Genomic DNA, 25,629 nt, shown 5'->3' with positions numbered 1-25,629 from the left:
AGCGTTGGGCGAGAGAGTTGAGTCTTTGGCAACGGACCGTAATCAACTCATGGCGGATGTGAAAGTGTTAAAGTGTCAGAGTGCCACATTAGAAAATCGTGGGGATAAAGTGATTAGTGCGCAAAGTGTTTTTAGTGTTGCGACCGAGGGTTCGTCTGTTCGTGCTTGTCGTTCTCCTAGTCCGAGACCTCTTGCAAGCTCCAATGCACCAGGGAGAAGTAATGTCGTAGGACTTATGGGGACAAGAGGCTCTAACCAACGAACAGACTTCCCTCTATGGTTTCGGGCGTGTCTTGTCAAGACCGCCCCTACCATAAGACGAGCGAGGCGGTTTTCTCCTCGTCATCCGAAGGCTTCTCGCGAAAGAAACCTTGGAGCGAAGTTTCTAGACCCTTAAAGTGGAAGTCAGTCCCTTCAGGACAGGTCCAGCGTCCTGGCTGTAGCCATTGGGACAGCTCTGACCCTGTGCAGTCATCGGAAGACTGCTCGCCGCCTAAACGAAAGCGTAACACGGGCTCCGAGAGTCTCAGTAAAGGCAATGTTTTGCCGTCACAGACGTTACCATCGTCTCGGCCCGTACCGACTACCGTTGATCCTAAATGGGTTGTCCTGCAGGATATGCAGAATAAGCTTGCCTCCCTTATGGAGGAGTATACCGTTGAGCAGGTTCACGATGATCCTCGCCGTTACGCTGATCGAGATCCTGGCCGTCAGCCGCCCAAACGAGCCTTTACTCGTCCTGTTGACGTTACAAAGTCACGTCAGTCACGTGACTTGGAGCCTCACTCGATGCAGTCCCGTGTTGACTTTCAGCCGCTTGTTGACGTTCAGCCGCTGCCGCATGCTCGTGTTGACGTTCAGGACGTTCGCCAACCAGCTCAGTTGCCTTGTTTTGACGTTGAGCATCAAGCACCGCAGTCAAGAGTTGTTTTAACTGCTCAATCTAGGCAGTCAAGGCAGTCTCGACTTGACGTCGAGCGTCCTCCCGCTCCTGTTGTTGTTGCTGGTCAGTCCTTTAAGCAGTTACATGACGTAGCGTCCTTGACTGTTACTGATGCTCCTTTGCGTGTGGACTTTGCTTGTCAAGCATTGCCACCACGGCAGGTCTCTCCCTTGCTTGAGACTCATCAATTGTCGGACGAGGTTCCTTCAGATGAGGATGTTGCTGATCCTCCGCCTACTGATAATCCTTTGGATGTTTTATCAGACGTAGAATAGCCTAAGGCTGCGCAACCTTCTATGGATTTTAAGAAAATCATGATGATTTTTAAGGATCTTTTCCCAGATCATTTTGTTACTGCTGCTCCTTGTTCGCCTCCGTCTGAGTTTGCGCTAGGCTTAGCTGCTGCCAAGCCTTCCTTTACTAAGCTAGTGCTCTCTCGCTCTTCTAAGAGGGCTTTACGTCTACTAGGCGACTGGTTGGTTACCAGGAGGAGTTTGGGGAAGACGGCCTTTGCCTTCCCACCTTTTAAGCTAGCTTCTAGAGCGAGCGTCTGGTATGACACGGGAGAAGTTCTCGGCTTGGGAGTCCCTGCCTCTGCCCATGGTGACTTTTCAAGCCTCGTAGACTCTCCCCGCCGCCTGGCCATGAGACGCTCTAAAATTTGTTGGTCCTCCTCGGACCTTGACCATCTCCTTAAAGGGGTTTACAGGGCCTTCGAAGTTTTTAACTTTTTAGATTGGTCTCTAGGAGCATTAAGCAGGAAGATCTCGTCTGCCGACCAGGATGTTTCCTTGCTTATTATGTCTTGTATGGACAAAGCCATCCGCGATGGCTCCAATGAGCTCGCCTCCACCTTTACATCTGGAGTCCTGAAGAAGAGGGAAACCCTTTGCTCTTTCCTTTCTGCAGGAGTTACTCCCTGTCAGAGATCGGAGCTTCTCTTTGCTCCCTTATCGGCTGCCTTGTTTCCTCAACAGCTGATCAAGGACATTGCTGCTTCGCTTGTACAGAAGGATACACATGACCTGATGGCTTCTTCTGCTCGCAAGGGAGCTCCTTCTTCATCCTTTGTTGTGAGACCCAGAATCGATACTCCTGCGTCTAGGTTTATCCCGCCCTTTCGTGGCAGAGCTCCCAGCAGGGGAGGCTCTCGTGCCGACGGAAAGAGAGGCAAAAGGAGAGGATCCAAGTCCTCCCGTGGCAGAGTCTGACTGCCCACGTCCTCAGACAGCGGTAGGGGCCAGACTGAACAACTTCTGGCAGGCCTGGGAGAAGAGGGGTGCAGACCAAGAGTCTGTGTTGTTGCTCAAGGAGGGGTACAAAATACCTTTTGTACGCACACCTCCTCTAGTAACAGTGCCTCTAGACCTCTCTCCCAGGTATCGAGAGGAGTCAAAGAGACAAGCTCTACATCACCAGGTGTCTCTGTTGCTAGAGAAGGGAGCGGTGGTGAAAGTCTCGGACCTTCAATCACCGGGATTTTACAACCGTCTCTTCCTAGTCCCAAAGCATACGGGAGGTTGGAGGCCAGTGCTGGACGTCAGTGCGCTCAACGTTTTTGTTACGAAAACAAAATTTACGATGGAGACCACGAAGTCCGTCCTAGCAGCGGTCAGAGAGGGAGACTGGATGGTCTCTCTCGACCTGCAGGATGCGTACTTCCACATTCCTATACACCCGGATTCTCAACCGTATCTGAGGTTTGTTTACAGGAATGTGGTGTACCAGTTTCGAGCACAGTGCTTCGGCCTCAGCCCTGCTCCTCTCGTGTTTACGAGGCTCATGAGGAATGTGGCAAAATTCCTTCATTTATCGGGAATTCGAGCCTCCCTGTACTTGGACGACTGGCTTCTCAGAGCATCGTCCAGTCATCGCTGTCTGCAGGACCTTCACTGGACGTTGGGTCTGGCAAAGGAGTTGGGACTGTTGGTAAACTTAGAAAAGTCTCAACTGATTCCATCCCAGACGATTCTCTATTTGGGGATGGAGATTCGCAGTCTAGTTTTTCGGGCTTTTCCGTCTGCCACCCGAATAGAGCAAGCCCTGCTCAAAGTCCGACTCATGCTGAAAAAAGACTGTTGTTCAGTAAGAAGTTGGATGAGCCTCGTAGGGACTCTGTCATCCCTGGAGCAGTTTGTCTCGCTAGGGAGACTTCACCTTCGCCCTCTCCAGTTCCATCTAGACTCTCACTGGAACAAGAGCAAGACTTTAGAAGCTGTATCAATCCCGGTCTCCGAGCCAGTAAAAGCATGCCTGAACTGGTGGGACAGCAACATAAGTCTGAGAGAGGGTCTGTCCCTGGCAGTCAAGAACCCAAACCACGTGTTGTTCTCAGACGCGTCGGATTTGGGTTGGGGTGCGACTCTGGACGGTCGGGAATGTTCGGGTCTTTGGACGTCGGTTCAGAAGAGCATGCACATCAACGGCAAGGAGCTATTAGCGGTCCACTTGGCCTTGATGAGTTTCGAGAGCATTCTTCGAAACAAAGTGGTAGAGGTCAATTCAGACAACACCACAGCTTTGGCGTACATCTCCAAGCAAGGAGGCACTCACTCCCACACACTGTTCGTCATCGCAAGGGACCTCCTCATCATCTGGTCAAAAAATCGAGGCATCTCCCTGTTGACAAGATTCATCCAGGGGGACTTGAACGTCTTGGCAGACTGTCTCAGTCGGAGAGGTCAGGTGATCCCCACGGAATGGACCCTCCACAAGGACGTGTGCAAGAGTCTTTAGGCGACTTGGGGTCAACCCTCCATAGACCTCTTTGCCACCTCGTTGACCAAAAGGCTCCCGACCTATTGCTCGCCAGTCCCAGATCCAGAGGCGACCCACATAGACGCGTTTCTACTGGACTGGTCTCACCTGGACGTGTACGCATTCCCACCGTTCAAGATCGTCAACAAGGTACTGCAGAAGTTCGCCTCTCACGAAGGGACAAGGTTGACGTTGGTTGCTCCCCTCTGGCCCGCGAGAGAGTGGTTCACAGAGGTACTTCAATGGCTGGTAGACGTTCCAAGGAGTCTTCCTCTAAGGATAGATCTCTTACGGCAGCCCCACGTAAGGGATCTTCATCAAAGCCTCCCCGCGCTTCGTCTGACTGCCTTCAGACTATCGAAAGACTCTCAAGAGCTCGAGGCTTTTCGAAGGAGGCAGCCAGAGCGATTGCGAGAGCTAGGAGAGCTTCTACCATCAAAGTATACCAGTCGAAGTGGGAAGTCTTTAGAGACTGGTGCAAGTCAGCATCTATTTCCTCTTCCAGTACCTCTGTAGCCCAAATTGCAGACTTTCTCCTACATCTGAGAAATGTTCGCTCCCTCTCAGCGCCCACTATTAAGGGCTACAGGAGCATGTTGGCGTCTATATTCAGACATAGAGGCTTAGATCTTTCCAATAATAAAGATCTCCAAGATCTCCTTAAGTCTTTCGAGACCTCTAAGGAGCGTCGTATGGCAACTCCTGGATGGAACTTAGACGTGGTCCTAAGGTTCCTAATGTCCGACAGGTTTGAGCCATTACATTCAGCCTCCCTGAAGGATCTCACCCTCAAGACGCTTTTCTTAGTGTGCTTGGCTTCGGCTAAAAGGGTCAGTGAGGTCCATGCCTTCAGGAGGAACATCGGCTTTTCCACAGATAAAGCCACATGTTCACTTCAGCTTGGTTTCTTGGCCAAAAATGAACTGCCTTCTCGTCCTTGGCCTAAGTCATTTGATATACCTTGCCTGTCAGAGATCGTAGGCAACGAGCTTGAAAGAGTACTGTGTCCAGTTAGAGCTCTGAAGTTTTATTTAGCTCGTACCAAATCCTTACGAGGTGGATCTGAGGCCTTGTGGTGCTCAGTTAAGAAGCCATCATTGCCTATGTCAAAGAATGCTTTGTCATATTTTATTAGATTTTTGATCCGAGAGGCTCATTCTCACTTGAGTGAAAAAGACCGTTGCTTGCTTAAGGTTAAGACGCACGAAGTAAGAGCTATAGCAACTTTCGTGGCCTTTAAGCAAAACAGATCTCTGCGAAGTATTATGGACGCGACCTTTTGGAGAAGCAAGTCGGTATTCGCGTCATTTTACTTAAAAGATGTCCAGACTCTTTATGAGGACTGCTACACACTGGGTCCATTCGTTGCAGCGAGTGCAGTAGTGGGTGAGGGTTCTACCACTACATTCCCTTAATTCCAATATCCTTTTAATCTGTCTCTTGAAATGTTTTTAATCTTGTTTTGGGTTGTACGGAAGGCTAAGAAGCCTTTCGCATCCTGGTTGATTTGGCGGGTGGTCAAGTGTCATTTCTTGAGAGCGCCCAGATTAAGGGTTTTGATGAGGTCCTGTTGTATGGGTTGTCGCCCTGGATACTTCAGCTCCTGGAAGTCTTTCAGCATCCTGAGAGGATGGCTGGGCTTCGTGAGGAAAGCGGACTAACAAGGCAGAGTAATCGTCAGAGTCAGCTTCCTTACCAGGTACCTATATTTATTTGGGTTTTGTTATGATATAACTGTCAAAAACTCTAAGCATATACGCCGTAAACTGTATTAATACTGGTCTCTACCCACCACCATGGGTGTGAATCAGCTATTATATATTCACCGGCTAAGTTAAATATTTAAAAATGATATTTTGATTATGAAATAAATTTTTGAATATACTTACCCAGTGAATATATAAATTATAGGCCCTCCCTTCCTCCCCGATAGAGACCCAGCGGAATGAGAAGAACTGGAGCTGTTTACATGTATATGCGGTATCTGGCCGATAGTCGGTGCTGGTGGGCACACCCGCAACCTTCATGGCGATCGCTCGCGAGTTTTTGTGTTTCTGTCGAGCCGTCCGAGACGTCAGCTATTATATATTCACCGGGTAAGTATATTCAAAAATTTATTTTATAATAAAAATATCATGTTTGTTTGAGATCTTCATTTTATTTAGCTATATATATTTTCATATAACCTGCTTTTGTTTCTTGTCTCCACTTTGATGTGCATTACATGGTACTTTTGTATGATGTTTGCATGTGAAGTAACAGTATTTTATTAGTTTTGTAATACAATACTGTACTGCACTTGAAGTAACATTACTGTACCTGCAGTACATTTTACTTATTTAATACAATAGGTTAATATAATTCTAGAAAATAGAATGAATGATAAATGCACATGCTGGTAATATGATTTTTCTTACTTTTCAGAGTGGACGTCAAGCATTACATTGGGCCGCAAGTGGTGGCCATGAAGAATTAGTCAGTTTTTTAGTAGAACATGGGGCTCCAGTTGATAAAGCAGATGATGTAAGTTTTCTAATATTTAAGTATTAAAGATTCTCTGTACTTGACTTTTTTGACTAGAGCGAATGTAAATTTGCTTTTGAGTTGGTCAGCTACACAGGAAGCTATTAAAAGTACCCAAAGGTTATGAATTACAGTACAGCAGTAGTATATACTTTCCTGTGAGCTATTTTGCTAGAATTATCTTCATTATTTTTGCTAATATTTGTAAGTTAGGTTTTCCATTTTGAGGGTTAGACATGAAATGAGTTCTTCCTATCTGGTCAAGGTTATCATCTGTGATCTTTCTCCCTGTGTTTTAGCCTTTGTAACTTGTCTTCATCCATATATAATGTTTTCTGACCAACATCCTCTCCTCATTCTTATCCCATTTCTGAATCCCTGAGCTGGGAGTTTATATTCTAGCATTTGGACACCATATAACTCCTTAGCTTTCTCATTTGTAATATGATCTACCATCTGAGTTTTGCTTTAAGTAAGCTTTTGTTTTAAGACGATTCTTATGATTTTGTGGTCGAAGACCTAAAATGTTCTTAGTATTTTAAGATAGAATAATGTATGTACTTTATGTATGTATTATATTTTGCTAAATGCGTTAAACTATATCACTTTAAAAATATGCTCCCTAAAAGTTTTCAGAAAGTAGTTACAGTATTTTCATTACGTAAGTCAGATAACATCGTTTATACCCAAATCCAATGAAGATAGCAAGATCGTTATTCATGTTAATGACACACATATCAACAAATTTTGTAAGATATCATCTATTAGAAACTAAATACTGTATCTTTGTAATAATAGTGCACTCAAATTTTTAGAATATACTGTACACTAAATCAATAAAGAATTGAATTTTATAACTTAAATTCTTTTACATATTGTATTTTGAATTTATTTATACCTGATATTTAAATAATAAAAAATTTGCAGATTGGTTGGACACCTCTAATGATAGCATCATCTGCAGGACGGGAACAGGTTGTCAGGCTTCTGATTGGTCGTGGAGCTCATTTAAATACCCAAAATGATGGTGGACATTGTTCACTTCAATATGCTGCCTCTAAGGACCACCATGAAGTAGGAATTTTTTTGTTTTGTTTCTGGTGCTTATGTATTCATGCAAACTAATTGTTATACAAATTAATATTACTTTTAGTTTTATGGTTAGTCGTTTATTCATGTAAGTTATGCTTTTTTTCCTGTTTAATATGACTTTTATGAATGAGAGCTACATACTCACCAAGTTGTCAAACAGTATGGAGCTTAGTTTGTTGTTTAAGAGATATGCAATATCCCTTAGCTGTGATTTTGATTAGATTTTCACTAACTAGTCTCTACATTATTTTTTTTTTTTATATGATCTAATGCTACACTAAAAGTGTAAGGGAAAAAAAATACATTTATAAGTTATCCAGTATTTTGATAATGGACGGAAAATACAAAAGTACAGTATGGTACAGACTTGTTCGTTACGTACTTGTGTAAACAGAAGTAGAGAGAGGGAAGTGGTGCAAAGTGAGCTGGGTGCAAATTAGTGCGGTCAGTTTGAAATTGTCTCACCGCGAGAGGTACGAGAGTATGTGATTTTTATGAATAGTACTTACCTGGCAGTTATATATATATATAGCTGAGTCTCCGACTGCGACAGAATTTAATCGAAAATCGCGGCAACCGCCTTGTGGTGGTTGTGTGGTTAGATGGTTAACAACCCTTACATGGTGGTACTTGGAATCATTCCCGTTTTCTGTTCCTCAGATTATCTCTGCCGGCCGGATCGACAACATCGTTGGTCCGCCATTTAGAGTTTTTTCGGATCGCTTTCCCTTCATCGCCTTTTTGGACTTCGTTTTTGGTGAAGTACACTGTGTTGGGATTTGGCAATCGTGTTTGTTTTTTGTTTTTTTTCCTTTCTTATCATGAGTGAAAAAATTCATTTTCGTATTTGTGCGAATGATATTTGCAAGGTGAGGTTGCCAAAAGTGTCGGTTGACCCTCACACTATCTGTATGGGTTGCAGGGGGTTTGAATGTGCTCTAGATAATAGGTGCAAGGAATGCGAGGTTTTAAATGATGATAATTGGTTAGCTATGAAGTGCTATGTGCGCAAACTTGAGGTTGATAGAGTTAGGAGAGCTAAATCAAATTCAAAGTCTGCTAGTGAGCCTAGCTTAGATTTATCTATTGACCCTTTACTTGTAACCTCTTTGGAAGTTATTCCTTCCCCGAATGAAGTAACTCCTGCCCCTTCTACAGGATCTGTGCCTATGGATGACCCTGGGTATGCTAAATTAGCTGCTGAATTAGAGGCCATTAAAGCACAATTGGAGGCCTTTAAAGGTAAGGGTGTAAGTGAAATTAGTGCTTTTGGAACTTTATGGGGAGGAATTTCAACCTTCGGCCCCTCGTTCTCCTCAGTCTCAATTTACCAGGAAGAAAGCTACTAAGTCTTCGGCCTTTATCAAAATGAAACTTTCAATTTCGGCTAGGAAAGCTCTCGCTAAGGTGGATGATTGGATGAAGGAACGGAGACAAGCTGTCAAGACCACCTTTTCTTTTCCACCGTCTCGGCTCGCTTCCAAGGCCGGTATGTGGTATGAGACAGGGGAACCTTTGGGGTTAGGAGTGCCTGCCTCCTCCCAAGGTGACTTCTCGGCTCTTGTGGACTCGGCAAGAAGGCATGCTTTAAACTCTGCCAAGGTGATGTGGTCCATGTCGGAGCTTGATCACCTCGTCAAGGGAATTTTCAGGGTTTTCGAGGTTTTCAGCTTCCTGGACTGGTCTCTTGGGACTCTGGCCAGGAAGTCTGAACTCCTGGAGGACACGAAGGACCTGACGAGTATCATGTCCTGCATGGACAAAGCTCTAAGGGATGGAGCGAATGAATTGGCTTCCCTTTTCTTAGCAGGGGTCTTAAAGAAGAGGGCCCTCTTGTGCTCCTTTACCTCTAGATCTGTGACTATTGCCCAGAAGTCGGAGCTGCTTTACGCCCCTTTTTCACGTCATCTTTTACCTGAAGCTCTGGTCAGAGATATCTCCCTTTCTCTGGCACAGAAGGCTACTCAGGACCTTTTGTCTCGGTCTGCTAGGAAGACCTTACCTGTTGCTCCTGCTCCTCTGAAGAAGGAAGAGAAGAAGTTTCAACAGCCCTTTCGAGGCAGGATCTCCTCGAGAGCGGATTTTAGGGGGAGAAGACAAGAGTCAGGGCCAAGGACCAGCAGAGGTGCGTTTAGGCCCCGGTCCAAAAAATGAGATGGAAGTCCTCCAGACACCAGTAGGGGCAAGACTGTTTCGTTTTTGGCAGTCTTGGAAAAGGAGAGGGGCGGACACCTGGTCCCTCTCAGTCGTCAAGGAAGGTTACAAGATCCCCTTTTTAAAGAAACCACCTCTCTCAGACACTCCCCTGGCCTTAGTGGCTCAGTACACCGACGCGGGGAAACGAGAGGCTCTTCTGGAGCTAGTCGACCAGATGTTGGTCAAGGGAGCAATAGAGCCGATTCAAGACCTCGCCTCCCCAGGCTTTTACAATCGCCTGTTTCTGGTTCCCAAGAACTCGGGTGGATGGAGACCAGTCCTAGATGTCAGCTCTCTGAACGCCTTCGTGGAGAAAACAAAGTTCTCCATGGAGACGACTCAGTCAGTGCTGGCTGCAGTTCGTCCAGGCGACTGGATGGTTTCTCTCGACCTGCAGGACGCTTATTTTCACGTCCCCATTCATCCGTCTTCGAGGAGATATCTGAGATTTGTGTTCCAGGGCAAGTGCTTCCAATTCAGGGCACTTTGCTTCGGTCTCAGCACAGCTCCCCAAGTTTTCACCAGACTAATGGCGAATGTGGCAGGCTGGTTACACCAGGAGGGGATAAGGGTATCCTATCTAGACGACTGGCTGATCCGATCACAGTCGAAAGAAAAATGTCTGGAGGACCTAATGAAGACGTATACGATGACTCAGGACCTGGGACTCATCGTCAACTGGGGGAAGTCTCAGACCGAGCCGAATCAGACTATTCTCTATTTGGGGATAGTTCTGAATTCAATTCTTTTTCAGGCTTCTCCCTCCCAGGAGAGGCAGACCAGGTGCCTGGACAAAGTCAAAGACTTTTTGAGGAAGCAGGAATGCTCAGCGAAGGAGTGGATGAGTCTGCTGGTAACTCTATCCTCCCTGGAGCAGTTTGTCCCGTTGGGGAGACTGCACCTAAGGCCTCTGCAACACTTCCTCGCAAAGGTTTGGAACAGAAAGATCCAGGAGGACACTTTTTCTTTTCCCATTCCGACAAAGATCAAGGATCTTTTGATGTGGTGGCTGGACTCAGCTCTGTTGGGAAAAGGGATCTCCTTGTTCAAGAAGAACCCCGACCTAGTGTTATTCTCAGACGCGTCCGAGTCAGGCTGGGGAGCAACACTAGGGAACAAAGAGGTCTCAGGTATTTGGGAAGGGAGTCAGATCAGTTGGCATATCAACAGGAAGGAATTGATGGCCATTTTGTTAGGGCTAAAGGCCTTCAAAACCTCGGTGTCAGGAAAGACTGTGGAGATCAATTCCGACAACACCACAGCTCTCGCGTACATAAGAAAGCAAGGGGGAACTCACTCCCTCTCTCTGTTCTCAACTGCGAGAGAGCTTCTCCTTTGGGCGAACGAGAACGAGACTCAGCTGTTGACAAGGTTTGTTCAAGGGCAGAGAAACATCAGGACAGACATGCTCAGCAGGAGGGGACAAGTCCTTCCCACAGAGTGGACTCTCAACCCGCATGTCTGTCAGAGCCTCTGGAAGTTGTGGGGCAGACCTGTAATAGACCTTTTCGCCTCCAGTCTAAACAAGAGGATCCCCAACTACTGCTCCTTAGTCCCGGACGAGGAAGCTGTTGCAGTGGACGCCTTCTTGATGGATTGGACGGGGCTGGACATGTATGCCTTTACCCCGTTCAAGATCATCAATCTGGTTGTCAGGAAATTCGCTCTCCTCGATTCGGGACGAATGATCCTAGTGGCTCCATTCTGGCCTGCGAGGGAATGGTTCACCGAAGTGGTAGGGTTGCTGATGGACGTTCCAAGAAGACTCCTGGCAAGTCCAGATCTTCTCAGACAACCCTACTTCGAGAGATTTCATCAAAACCCCCTCGCTCTCAATCTGACTGCCTTCAGACTGTCGAGAAGCTCGTTAGATCTCAAGGCTTTTCGGCTCAAGCGGCGAAAGCTATTGCCAGAGCAAGGAGGATCTCTTCACAAAGAGTCTACCAGTCAAAGTGGGAGACCTTTAGAGCTTGGTGCAGGAGACACAAGGTTTCCTCGTCCTCTACCTCTCTAAGCCAGATTGCAGACTTTCTTTTGTACCTCAGGCAGGATGCTAAGCTGGCTGTATCTACCATTAAAGGATACAGGAGCATGCTCTCAACCGTCTTTAGGCATAGAGGCTTAGAGTTATCTCAGAATAAGGACTTGCAGGAACTCATTAGGTCTTTTGAGACAACGAAGCAGGTGCAGTTAAGACCCCCTTCTTGGAACCTGGATGTGGTGTTTAAGTTTTTGTGCTCCAAGAAGTTTGAGCTTATCTCGCAAGCCTCTCTGCGAGATGTGACTAAGAAAACCCTCTTCCTTTTGACTCTGGCGACTGCCAGGAGGATCAGCGAGGTCCAGGCAATCGAGAAGCGTGTAGGCTTCACCCAAAATGGAGCGGTTTGTGCCTTGAGGTTCGACTTTCTCGCCAAGAATGAGAACCCTTCGAAACCCTGGCCCAGGACTTTTGAAGTCCCTAACCTCACGAATCTAGTGGGTCAGGAACAGGAAAGCCTCCTCTGCCTGGTTAGGGCTCTTAAGGCTTATTTGGCCCACACTAAGAACGTGAGGGGTGCTTCCAACTCCTTATGGTGTTCGGTGAAAGATCCTCAAAAACCCCTGTCAAAGAACGCTTTGTTCTTTTTCCTGAGGGAAACTATTAGGGAAGCCCACCTCTTTTGTGAGGAAGAAAACTTCGCCCTGTTAAAAGTACAGGGTCACGAAGTAAGATCCATTGCTGCCTCACTGGCATACCGGAAAAATATGTCAGGCAGATCATGGACGCAACGTTCTGGAGGAGCAACTCTGTCTTCGCTTCTCATTACCGCAGAGAGGTAAGAGTGGACTATGACAAGTGTTATACCTTGGGCCCATACGTAGCTGCGGCTTCTGAATTAGGCAAAGGAGTTACTACCCCCACTCAACCTTAGTTTATGTACATGTATATGGGTTTGTGTTTTTTATGGTTGTCTGAGGTCCTCGTCTTGTGGTACGGTTCCCTCAGTCCATATAGATAGTTTATATCTATTTCTGCAAGGTTAGGTGGTTAGCTTTAGTAAGGTTGCAAGTTTTTATTATATGGGAAGGTAGTTTCTGAAGTCTAGTCAAGTTGTTGGTCCTACCACTTTGACAGACTCGATTGAGTTGTTTGCAGCGTAGCAGGTCTACTCCTGGCTGAACACTCCTAAGGGAAAGCAACTCTAGAGGCAGTTACCTTTGAAGTCAGCTACCTTAGCAGGTAAGGAATCAAGGTGTTTGTTCTCCTACAACTCTTTTGTTGTTTCCCCAACTATGTTTTTCTGTCTGTTTCCCTCCTCCAAATGTGTGAATCAGCTATATATATATAACTGCCAGGTAAGTACTATTCATAAAAATGGAGTTTTTATGATAAAACAAAGTTTTATGAATACTTACCTGGCAGTTATATATATATTTTAAAGCCCACCCACCTCCCCTCAGGAGACAGGTCGGGCAGAGATAATCTGAGGAACAGAAAACGGGAATGATTCCAAGTACCACCCTGTAAGGGTTGTTAACCATCTAACCACACAACCACCACAAGGCGGTTGCCGCGATTTTCGATTAAATTCTGCCACAGTCGGAGACTCAGCTATATATATATAACTGCCAGGTAAGTATTCATAAAACTTTGTTTTATCATAAAAACTCCATTTTTTATATAATAGGGTATACTGTTCTTTGTCGCGAAAGAGTGAAATCGCGAAGAAAGAACCGGCTGATTAGTAGGGTTGACTGTATCCTTCAAGTTCCTTAAGAAGACTTCTTGTTGGCAAACCATATGGCACTTGCCGTTTTTACCCTGAATGTAGTCAAAGAAGGGGAAGAAGGTCAGTCTCTGGTTTCCAGTCGACTTTAGAGTATGCTGTAAAGATCCGAACTGTCTGGAAGACTTTGAGCTTGGTCTTCTCTTTTGTGTTCCTACGGGACCCAAAGACGTACTAGTAGCTGGATGAAGCTGTCGGGAATGTTCCTGCTTTCTGCCTGAGATTTCTTCTGCCTTTTAGGAATATTGAATTCCAGGTCGAGGCAAAGTATATGTTGACTACCCAACCAGAGGTCCAACAGGCAACTGATTAGGCTGTTCCTGGAAGCACCTTTTATGGCAGTAGATTCTAGGCCCGAGAACGATGTGCCACCTTGTCTGAGTCTTCCATTGGGACTCTGTTATCAGAGCTGCAATCCCTGAATCAGTGGACAGTGGAGAAGGTCCACCTCTTCTGCTAGAATGTGCAAGAAGGGCATTGCTCTTCATTTCCGCTGTCCGTTTATGGTTGATAACGGCAGGAGCAGGAAATTCTTATTCTTCTTCCTGGGGAGAAGTTTCCGCTATAAACCTGTCCTGAAACCTCTGCGAAGCAGTGTGTGCCGATATTATTTCCTAATGAGAGAAGGCTCTCGATATGCACTGCTTCTTACTCTCCCAAAGAGAGATAGAGAAGAATGTCCACGAAGTACAAAGAGTCGGCACACATGAAGCAGTAGCAGCTTGTGCCTACAGTATGCTACAGTATTTTTCAGTGAGGGAAAGTTTTCAGCATGCACAGCTTTACACTCTGAGAAGGAGGGAGAGAGAACAACAATGTTTAGGAAGGGGAAGGAAGTGAGAAACTGAGCACAGATAGTGTGTGTGTGTGTGAGCACCTATACTGCTTGCCAATGTCTAGTACTTGAAGATGGGTGCATTCCTGGTATGTATCAGCGCAACTTGTGTACTAAGCAAGAATGTACTAGGATACTTTCACCAACCAGAAACGAAACGTCCTTGTAGGGGTTTAGTGCCTATACTACATACAGTACAGCTGCACTTATATATCTTTTTACTTGTATTTCTGCTTCCTTTATTTCATTTTGCTGTTCAGCCTCTTCTATCTTTTACTTCAGTTCAACTGCAAGGCTTTCCCCACGTTGCAGTTGGGGTCTGAATGGCCTTATAGGCCCCAGAACTGGCCAATATATCCCAGATTAATAAATCATGAAGTAATAGGCTGTAGCATGGCAAGGGGGGGCTAAAGGGTAACTAAAAGTGTCTCCTACATGTCGCACTGTATAAGGTATTCCTTTATTCTTTTTTAATCTTATTTTTTCATTTCCAGATTGTATCCATATTGATAATGAATGGGGCAGATTTAAATCTTCAGGACAAATACGGTGCAACAGCATTACACCGTGCTGCTTCGAAAGAAAATGTGAGATCAATGAATCACATACTTCAATGCAACATGTGCTCCCTCAATTTACAAGACTCTGAAGGCAATACTCCTTTGTAAGTTAATTATCTAGTTATGGTTTAGACATTCTTGGTATACTTATTGGTTTCTACACATAATTCAAACCCTCGACCTTTAATAGGAGCATAACATCGGTGTAGCTGAAATGGCCGTTAGACTGTTAACAAGGTAAACATGTTGGTATCTGGGTGAGCCCTGTCTACCCCAAAGGCAGAACAACCTCACTTTGACTTTGGCTGCAGCCGAGTAATGACGCATACTGTTGCACTTGCTAACTTGGCAGTTGGAATTACTAATCACTTCCCTTTTTCACTCTTTGGGCCATGACTGTTTGCAGTCATCCCCCAGCAAGGAGTGTAGGGAGTGCTCTCCTGTGGAGTGGGTAGAAATTGCAAAGGATTCTATGAGGGATTCATCTGCATATTGGGGCACACCCAAGTTGATGCCGAAGTAACTTTTCAGCTCCTTTTTTCTTTCTTTATGAACGAAGCCATGTTTCCCGAGGATTTGTCCTCTGGGGGAACATGTCTGGGATATGTAGACTACCCTCAACCTTCCGGGAGTGGTTCCAAGGTGGTGGTTGTATGGTCACCCCCCTGGGGAGGACCAATACATCCCCTGCCTTCCTCAACCATCTCCCCCCCACCCCCGTGATTACTGTTGATGAGCGAGCCTGGTGAGAATTTGGATTTGTCTATGTTGGGATTTCTAAAGGAGAAACTTCTGTGGCAGTTATGTCTGCCAGACCCCAGAAGTCTTCTGCAGCTTCCTCCTCACCGGTTACGCTGGTAGAGGAAGTGATTGGCAAGGACCAAGCTGATGATCCTTTTTCTGCTTCTCATGGGAAGGCACTTTCTCCAGTGGTGAAACTCTTGACCTATGGGAAGAAGAAAAAGGTTATGGAGAGTCCCTTAACCCCTTTGCCTTTCTCTTCTCCTGCCGAGTCTTCACCTTCTACTTCAGAGGTTCCGCCATGATCTCCATGTGTACGATCATTGCCATCTGCCCTGAAGAAGAAAAGGTCACCAATGCACAGGATAACTGTTTGTTTGGATAGGAGATGCCTGACAAATCCCCTGCATGGTTTTGTGGGGTAGCAATGTTAAACCGAGCCCCGATCCTCGGGAAAGAAGTTCAGATTCCAACGTTCACGCAAAGATTTCTAAAGGCAGGTTTACACGGTCGAGCGGCTCAACAGACAAGTGTTTGAAGTGGTTTGAATATGTGAACGTGGTATTTGGTTGTTGAACACGGTTGAATGGTTCGAAGAAAGTTTGCTTTCACCTGACTTTTGTGGGCCAAGGTTCCTTGTCCACAAACCTCTTCAATCCGTTTAACAAGCAGGTTCGACAACCGGTTTTGAAGAATCATTCGACCGTGTAAACCCCGCTTAAGGATTGGAATTGCAATGGACTTGGTCCCTCTCCAGCCTCGGGACACTTCAGAGATGCTTTGGTGGCTGCCAGTCTGATGATGAAAGTTGCTAGGAAGAAAGGTGCTCCCCCTGTCCAATGGAAGGAGGAGCAGCAGCCCCCACTCGTTCTCCTTGCAAGAAGAGATCACCACAAGCATGATCTCCACATACAAAATTGCATAGCACAATTTCCACGTGACCCAACCGCCCGTCTGGTTTTTCATCATCTCGGTCGCTCCCCATGAAATATGCTGAGCTCATCCTTCTTCTTTATCTAAGGAGAAGCTTCATACTGTACTTCTACCTCTTGCCCTAGCATTGTCAAAGAGAGTTTTATACAGTTACATGGCATTTTGTATCCCATTGGTCATAACAAGGGACGGAAGGTGGTTTCGTTTTCTTACATCCATCGATCCATGATCCTAGGTTCAAAACCTTCACTACCTCCCTTAAAAAAGCGACTAGTGATCGAGATGATCTGCTGCTGTGTCCTGTGAGGGTATTGAGACACTCTACCTCAAAAATACTGCATTTCCAACCTAAGCGCCAGAGACTTTTTTTAAGCTCTGGAAAACTTTGAGACCAATCTACAAGAACACCATTTCCATCTGGCTTCGGGACACCCCCCCCCCCTGCACAAGGTACCGGACCCTTGAGAGTGAGGGTACACGAAGTTAAAAGTATGCGCTCAACCTTAGTCTTCTGGAAGAATCTGTCCTTAATGCAGATCATGAAGGCTGGAATCTGGAAAATTCAAACGACCTTCACTCCCCCCACTACCCTCAGAAACATCCCCACATGTCCCTAGATATTGTACTTTTTCACTGGAACTGATAATAGTCTCCTAACTTACTCGCAGGACAAGTATCATCGCGTTTTGGTTGCAGTTGTGACGTAAGTCTAGAGTGGAAAGTGAGAACGGTGAAATTTTTCCTTCTTTTCCTCTCTTGCGGCACAGCAGTCATGCTGTTATGTTACTGAACCGAACACTAGATGCAGGTAAGCTACTCACTGTAGTGACTTTTAATTGGTATTTTATTGTAGTAATTTTCCCCATCTTCCAAGCAGTAATTCGCTATACTGGAAAAATATCATATGGATAGATTCTTTTTTTGGCTTATCTATTGGTTAAAGCCCACCTGCATCCTTAGACAGATATTTTGGGGGTTGACAGGAATCATGACTCTCCTCTTTGTCAGTTAGCTAAGCCACGTTTTATTCATAAAACTTCACTTTCTCATTGGGTTACAGCTACTGAAGGTCAAAGGTTTGTATTACGTGTAGGAACAAGTCAAATTTCATGATAATTTGAATTTTTCTTAACCATACAAACCTTCGTGTCATGGTCTGCCTCAATCACCCTGTAAGCACCTACGCCAAAGGTCAAAGGGTAGGTTGCGGTTACTCTGCCAGTTGGGTCGGTGGGGAATGTCCGAAACCCGTCAACCAACTGTGCTTACCATGTTAAAATTTTAACGGCTATTTCAGCTTTTCCAATGTGTAACAAGATCCTATTAAAGGTTTCAGGTTTGTATGGTTAGGAAAAATACAAATTACTTTAAAATTTGTGAATTTACATAAAAATGTCATGGATTTTGAAACTAAGAGGTAGCATACTGTATATCTTAACTGAATAACTTTATTTTGAACAGGCACTTGGCATGTGAAGAAGAGCGCACAGCAGCAATACAGCTCTTATTAGAACATGGGGCTTTTACTAACATTTTAAATAAAGCCCAGAAAACTCCTCTTCAGATGTCCTCATCACCATCAGTTAGACGCCTTATTATTACTAGTGACTTGTAATATAGTTATGTTATTCAAATATAGTGAGTTGGTTGTGAGTCCATAAAAAACTCATTGATATAGTTAATCTTTATTTTAATGATATCCTTATTTTTATATTAAAATGCCTTCAAAACTTATCCCTGAGTTTTTTATATTTCTAATGTGAAAGCTTGCCATCAACAAATTGAACTTTGATTATTTTCCAAATGTACAATGTCACCTCCCTCAACCCACATGGTATCCCCCGAATAGGATGCTTGATATTCTATTTATTAGTTACATAAACTTATAAGAGTATTAGGGACAATAAAAGGAGGAGGCCAGTAAGTATTGAAATAGTTCCTTGGATTATTTCCATTAATCTTACCTTCAAGTTCATTGCAGAATAATCACACTTATCCTCTGTCTACACGAGTGGGGCTGATTGGCTGGCATATCAGTCATTGGGATTGTTTAACTGGCAAAGCGAAAACCCAGTACCCACCTTGAGCGAAATCATCCTATGACCTGTGAATCGACTGGCTAAGATGCTGCCGGACGCAACTTAAATCTTGGCTCGGATCGCCTCGTACTTCTTATGTCATTATACCACCATTAACATCTTCACAAATAACCGGAATATTTTATGATTGTCTACCATAAACTTGCTGTTTTCTACGTCTACCTTTTCTTTACTGGCCCAAGCAAGCCAAAGGGCAGAGCAGAGTTAGTCCCTCAGTGAGAGTCAGAAAGGGTTGAAGAAGCATCCCTGATCATCAGTATTGCTGAGAACTTCCTTAAAGCAGATTTCAGAGGCGTTATCGCTGGCATTCAGGTAGTCTTTGCTGTGGTTGTGACTTTAAAAGTGAAAGTGACTTCTCGATGAAAGTACTCACTTGGTTGACTAACAGCTTAAAAGTGTGACCACACTTGATTCCTGTTCTCAGGAGTTGGCAAATCTCGAGAAAAAGCAAAGCAGGTAACTGGCCCCCAAACCAATGGACCTACAAAGAAGTCTTACAGACTCGCCATGGAGGTGGCTTCCATGGAAGCAGACTCTTTGGCTGAAAAGACAATTGCTCCAACACGGAGTACTTACCTCGAACTACTTTCTTAGGAGTATCTGGGATCTCCTCCCTAACCGACCAAGAATTTTGCGTAGTTTCCCCTTGTCGGGTCCCTCCGTGGCGGATGGATACTCGCCCTGAGGCGACCCGGGGTCAGCGTGCGAGAGCGCTGCTCGTTCTGAGTCATCAGTAAGCGTCTGGTCGCGGCGTAGATCACATCTCGACGCTCTCTCTCACATCCCGTCCGACCCGCCATTGTGTTCCACGTGTTCCCGTTGTGCTTTCCATCCTTTCCTTGTGTTGCTTGTGTGTTAGTGTATTCCCTTATGGAATCTCAACGTCGTTGGCCTGTGCCCAAGGCCGGTAAGTCTTGCGGGGGCTGGCTGTCCAGGCCCGATGTCGATCCGCACACGTTGTGCTCCTCGTGTAGAGGCAATAAGTGCTCCCCAGCCCCCACGTGTCCGGAGTGTGAGTCCTGGCCGGAGTTGCAGTGGACCTTATTCGCGACGAAGAAGAAGAAGGCGCCCAAACGGTCTCCTAGGAAGGCGGATATCAGCTCGCCCTTGACGTCGCCTTCAGAGAGAGGTTCTCCTTCCCCTTCCCCTACCCAGAGGAGGGGACGAGGTTAGTCCGTTGCGGGGAAACGGCCCATTGCCGTTCCCCGTGAGTCTGATATCGGGGATGCTAATTGTATTGTGCCTACGCAGACGTGTGGGGGCGTCTGCTAGTGTGGCGGAAGTGTGTACCGTGGACGAGGTTCTGGTGCCTGCAGGACCCGTCTCCAGTGAAGACTCGGTGTGGGGGAGGCCTGAAACAGCTCCTTCCCCCCCATCGTGGCAGTGTTTTGCAGGTACAGCGGTTTCTGGGGGCGGGCGACACAAAGAAAGGAGAACCACGTGCTCTTCAGACCCCGACTCCATTGTGTGGATGGCACCAAGGATGCCCTTCAGGTCCCCGATGCGGTAAGAAGAGTTTGAGGGCTGGTTTGCCTCTCGAGGGGCACTACGCACGCCCCCGGCGTCGCTACTGCCTGACTTCATGCAGCCCGTCACCCCGGTAGCACAATCACGAGCCCGTAGGGTAGTGGCAGAAGACACGGAGGACTCAGACAGCTCCTCTTCCTCTTCCTCTTCATCTTCCTCGGACGATTCCTCGTCCTACAGTTCGTCATCGTCGGAGGATTCCAGCGGCCGGGAGGTGAGAAGGAAGAGGAAGATGGCGAGCTCATATGCAGGCCCTTCGAGGAAGAAGGCCAAGATCACGAGAAGGAAGAGTAAGAAGAATATTTCCGAGAGGAAGTATATTAGAGTGGCTTCTCCCCCTTGCGGGTCGAGCAGGGCTCCTGCCACTCCAGTGCCTGCTGGAGCCGCTTCCGCGCCCTTGCCCAGTGTCTCTTCGGCTCCCTCCGCCCGTCGGATGCAGCCGTAGGCACACCAACTTTTCCTTGCCTTTGCCCGGCAAGTCACCGGCTCCATCCGTCCAGCGGAGACAGCCGCGACCCAGCAGCATGGCACCCACGTCCTTTGTCTCACCGGCTCCGTCCATTGTCTCACCGGCTCCGTCCAAGCTACGTATGCAGCCGCTGGCACAACAAGGCAGTTACTCTCCACGGATTTCCTCGGGAGGGGTTAGACCCATGATGGCTACCTCCACCCCAGCGGCTCCATCCGTTACGTAGGCAGCCGCTCCATCGACCCGGCCTGAAGTAAGGGATACGTCCGCCCCCGGGAATCCATCCATGATCGAGGATGCAGCCGACACGGAGGATCAAGTGGTAGAGGGTTTGTTGGACAATGGCGAGTGTTCCCCAGATGAGGTGTGCTCCTACAGGAAGGTCCTGGGTCTGATCCGGCACCATCACAGGTTAGACGAGCCTAAACCATTGTCAGAGCAGGCTTGGCTTTCGGGTTTGGGGAGGATGGTAGACAATCCGGTGCAGCAGAAGACATCCTTGACCCTACCCCTAGCGCCCGACGTAGCCCTTGGCATGGAACATGTCGACCGGTTTATAGCAGAGCACAAGAACTCCCTAAGAGCCCAAGGGTCCTTCAAGCTCCTGCCTGGACTAAGGACCCAGAAAAAGAAGTATGTACCGGACGGCCGTCATGCAGGACCCCGCACCTTAAAAGAAGCCGTCGCAACCTTAAACCAGGGCAATACAAATGAAAGGAGCCTTACTGCCCCAGTGGTCTTCTCTCAAGCAGAGGCCGCCATGATGGAGGACACTGCCCAAGATATAGTAAATGTAACCTCCTGGCTGGACTGGTGGGCGTGCACCCTAGCAGGGTTCCAGATATCCCACGACCTATCAGTGCCGGAAAATCAGGCCCTACATCAGTCATGCTTTCCCTGACTGGTGCTCTAGTTGTTTTCACAAGGTCGATAAACTCAGAGCAGCTTGATAAATATTGACCTTGTCTTTAAATCTTCTGCTTCCAATGGGGGTGGTCCAAAGTTTGGTACTTATAGATTATTGGTATCTGGACTCCTCTTGCCTGAGGGGGATTTTTTTTTTTTTTTTGTGTATGGTTTTGCCTGTCTTTTTTGCGGGTCGTAAGACTGAACCTAGTTGGTAATCCGTTAATGTTGAAGCGACATCAAGAGAGCTTGCCTCTTATGTAGCCCTAGAGGTGCCCTTTGGGCTTTGAGTGATAGGGTGGAGGCCTGTACCCCTGAAGGGCTCAAGGAAGAACACCAGGAAGACCTGTGGACAGGAGTGTCCCTGGGCTGCTTGTCCTTGGGTGATCTAGTAGCCTCAATGTGGGATGACCTACTCATCCTAATGAGAAGGTATTCCCTTTTTCCTCACAGGCATGCAGAATGAGATGGGTATCTCCATACTAGAATGTCAAGTTGTCGGCGACTTCAGCTTGCGTATTCCATGTGATGGGAAGTAGAAGGGGGAACATTGTTTGGAATCTCACTTGAGGAATACCTCAAAGGCCAGTCGGAAGGAGTTGGGTCCGTTGCTTTCTTGAGTCTATGCGTCCTTTTTTGAGAACTATGACTGAGGAGTCATGTGATGAACATTCACAAGTGAAATGATCACACGAGTACAAGTCACACGAAGACCTAGCGTGTGAAGATCTAGCACTGGGAGAAGGAGTGAGTATGCACTCTAGCAAACTGCATACCAAGATCTGTTAACTGGAGAATGTTATGTTGATGATCTAAATGAATGTGTGAAATTAAAGCTGAGGATCTTCTCCCAGGTGACCGTCACCTTAGAGGATGGAGAGTGTGAGGATTAATTGTGCAGAGACTTAGTGTGTTGAGATCCAAAGCATGGTGATCTAGTGTGTGAAGACTGCTAGCAAGGAAGCTGTACATGAAAACATGGCTTGTAGCTCTGCATGGGAAAAATTAGTACATCAAGAACTAGTATATGGCAATCTATCGTGAAGTCTTGTAGTCTTTGAATCTAACTTTACTAAGAGGTAATAGTGCCCATGTAGGTGATCATGCACGTGAAGAACTATCCCCTGGGAATTTTGCTCTCTAAGAACTCTCAGACGGCGATTGTGTGCGTGAAGATGATCATGCATTTGTGCAAGTCTCGGGTGGTGATCAGGCATGTATAGGTGTTTTGGATCATGCTCATAGAGGTGCTGTAGCATGTGGCTGTCTCTAGGTCTAACATCAAAGATCTCTGTCATATGGTATTTCGCATCCTTTACGCCGAGTCGTCTTTGCTTGCAGTAGGAGCAAACGAACCTGCAGCTTGAAGAGGTACAACACCACTCCTATGACATCGACCCCACATGGAAGTGGGAAAAGATGCAGACAAAGAAGAAGAAGGTAATCTTTGTCTTCAGACGCTGGGCAGCATTCTAATGCTCAGCAGCATACAACAAGGACTAAGGTACAGAGGCAGAAGATGGAGGATGAGGTTGTTTCCTTGCCAGTTGTTGTTGTTAATTTTCCTAACACTACAGAAGGCAAGGATCAAAGATCAACCAGACACTTCTTCAGGCAGAGATTGCTCGAGAGGTCTAACGTCAAGAGACAGACGAGGAAGCTCCAGTATCACAAGTCCTTGGGCTTTCCGTGGATGGAACAATCTCAATACCTAAGGTTGGCCATTGAGTCCTTAGGGCCTAGTTCCTGGAGGTGTCATCGGCAATTACTAGGTCAGACTTGCTTCAAGAAGGTCGGGAATATCATTTTCGCTAGGGGAAAGGAGGAGGTTGTCTCGCCTGAAACTTGCCCCAAGAGCTGGTCAGAGTCGCCATCCCTTCGGAGGACTAAGCTCTAGACTCTAGAGGAATCTGTCAAGGCCCAGCAGCTTGAATATTGGAAGGCGGGAAGCGAGAGTCAAAAGATTTTCTGGACTTAGAGGACGACCCTGAGGCTGAAGAATGCTTCTTGGCCTTCCTTCTCTTGCAGTACTGGGACCATGGCAAAGGCAGCCATGCCCTATACTCGTCATAGGGGATGACTGGACAATCACCAAGAATGGGGATTTCTTCCTTCCCTAGCTTATAAACCGGCCGCAATTCTGACCAGGTTTATGAATGTAGGACCGCATGCATAGATGTGAATCCAACATACTCTCAGTCTGCCAAGGTGGGGGGGGGGGGTTTCCTGTCACCTGCCAGTAACTACCAACACCTCATTATAAATTTAAACAGCCGATTTCCTGCGACACTTAAATATTATAGTACTCCTGTTAAAAGATGAGGGTTGTGTACTAGTACAACTTTAAGATATCCAGAGCTTTAGGGGTTGGTCTAGGTATAGGGTGTTGATGAGACACCACCTATAACAAATTCAACGTGTTTTTGGTACTCTGCTTGATTGTGTCACCTATGGATCCTCAACCAGTTTCCTTAGCAGAAATGCCTCGATGGTCACGTAGCTTGTCTTCTCCAGGGATTTCCTCTCGAAGTGATTGTGCTGGCTTGTTAGTCTTTTCCTTTCACATTTGCAAGTATGAACCGGGCATTCGCTTGGTCATATGTGACTTCACCCTTGTGGTCCACAAGTATACTTTATTATATGCTCTGGTATTAGTCCTTGGGAACCACTCAACAGTAAAGGGGTTTTGACAAAGGAAGAGCTTCTTTTTAGGGAGGTGTTGTGTGGTTCCAAAGACCCTCCTGCCTCCTTAGACGCCATTACGATGATATTCTGAATGGAAAAGATGGTTGCCGGGCAAGAGTTAGTACTGGTCCTCAAGTGGTTAATGTGTACGGTAGTTAGTCACAGAAAAATCCAGCACTGGAGGTTCTGCAACAGGCTAAATAGAGCCTGAACCCATGGTTTTCCCTTATGTACACTGAATCCATACCTTAATTACACTAGCCCTAGGGCTGGGAAGACACATCTTTGGTATAAAATGTGCTTTTTGGGTTCCTTGTTCTAGCCTTTACAAGAAAATCTTGAGAATCACACAGAACTTTCTCATAGATTTTTCCCTTTTCAAAGCACATTTTTAAATGTTAATCGCTGAAAACGCTGTTTAATCACACCTGAGGATAAAAAAAAAATTATATAGGATGATGGAGTCGGATGGCTATAGTCACTTAGACCCGAACTGTACAAAATAATTTAAATGCAGTTTAATTTGATTTTCCCCTGCTGATTGGTCGTAAGGGAATATAGCTTTGCTGCAGTTAGTGCTCTCTAAAATTTTAATAACTGATTTATATGTTTTTCAATTGCTAGATTTTCCAGTTTCCCATCTACCCATAAAATTTTTGTGAAAAGGATAAGTTTTTTGTTTATAATGTTTGGATTAACCTGGGAATCATTAGTTTTCTAGAAAACTACATTTCACATTTATATAAAGAAAACCTTATTTGTTTGAGATTTTATTATAATTAAAGCCACTGGTTTTGGCTAGGGGAAGCCAAAATTAACCAAGTATGAAATTTTTATTAAAAAAAAAGCATTTGTAAATTTAATAATTTAAGCTTAGTAAATGTATAATAAACCTAAAAATATCAGTATCTTTAAAAACTAGACTGGCTTCTCCAAGCAATTTACCACTGTACCAAATAAGATGCATAGCATGTTGCCATAACTCTTTGGTTTTATTTAAATATATGTTATGGAATACTTTGCAACACGACTATCTGATACAAAAGAATTTTTCATATTAAACCACTCTGATGATGGAGGCAGTGGGCATCTTACTAAAATGTAAAGCCATTCTACGTAAATTCTCTCAACCATTCTTACACAATTCATATTGAGAAGATTCCTTTTTTTTTATTAAGCCTACCGGTACACATTTTAACAGAAGCACCTACAGGTAAACCATGAATGAATCTTTTTGTTGACATTAAGTTTCATAATAATAATTACTAACACCAATATAAGATGACAGATTAATTAAAATGCTTATTTAAGGATTCTGAAATTACCTTTTACCTGAAATACAGTAAATAACATTATACTGTAATTTACAAAATTGTGTCCAATCAGAGGAATAAGATTATAACAAAAGTAAACCGTAAATATACAAGCTATACTACAAAGCTAATAACATAACTATAATGGGGTTAAAGATTTACAATCCCTTTGGCAAGACCACTGTAAAATTAGAAAGACATCATTATAGACATTAAGACATTGAAAATGAATACACTGAATATATTGAATGGTATAGTTTGTTTTATAAGCTTTTTTAAAAAA

At 45.5% G+C, this 25,629-nt stretch overlaps 1 protein-coding gene across 1 annotated transcript in view; it reads left to right on the top strand.

The window, feature by feature from the left end:
* Nucleotides 1–18,029, top strand: part of LOC137645623 (26S proteasome non-ATPase regulatory subunit 10-like) — a 49,534-nt gene extending 31,505 nt beyond the window's left edge. The window contains exons 2-5 of the mRNA XM_068378434.1: nt 6,125–6,223; nt 7,151–7,297; nt 14,608–14,777; nt 17,809–18,029. Coding sequence (XP_068234535.1) covers nt 6,125–6,223; nt 7,151–7,297; nt 14,608–14,777; nt 17,809–17,962 — 570 coding nt within the window. The 3' untranslated portion in view covers nt 17,963–18,029. The remainder of the gene's footprint in view (nt 1–6,124; nt 6,224–7,150; nt 7,298–14,607; nt 14,778–17,808) is intronic.
* The last annotated feature ends 7,600 nt before the right edge of the window (nt 18,030–25,629 follow it).

Source organism: Palaemon carinicauda, chromosome 8 (genome assembly GCF_036898095.1).
Source record: "Palaemon carinicauda isolate YSFRI2023 chromosome 8, ASM3689809v2, whole genome shotgun sequence".
In the NCBI taxonomy this organism is placed as follows: Eukaryota; Metazoa; Arthropoda; class Malacostraca; order Decapoda; family Palaemonidae; genus Palaemon; species Palaemon carinicauda.
This window is presented reverse-complemented; position numbering and strand designations above follow the sequence as displayed.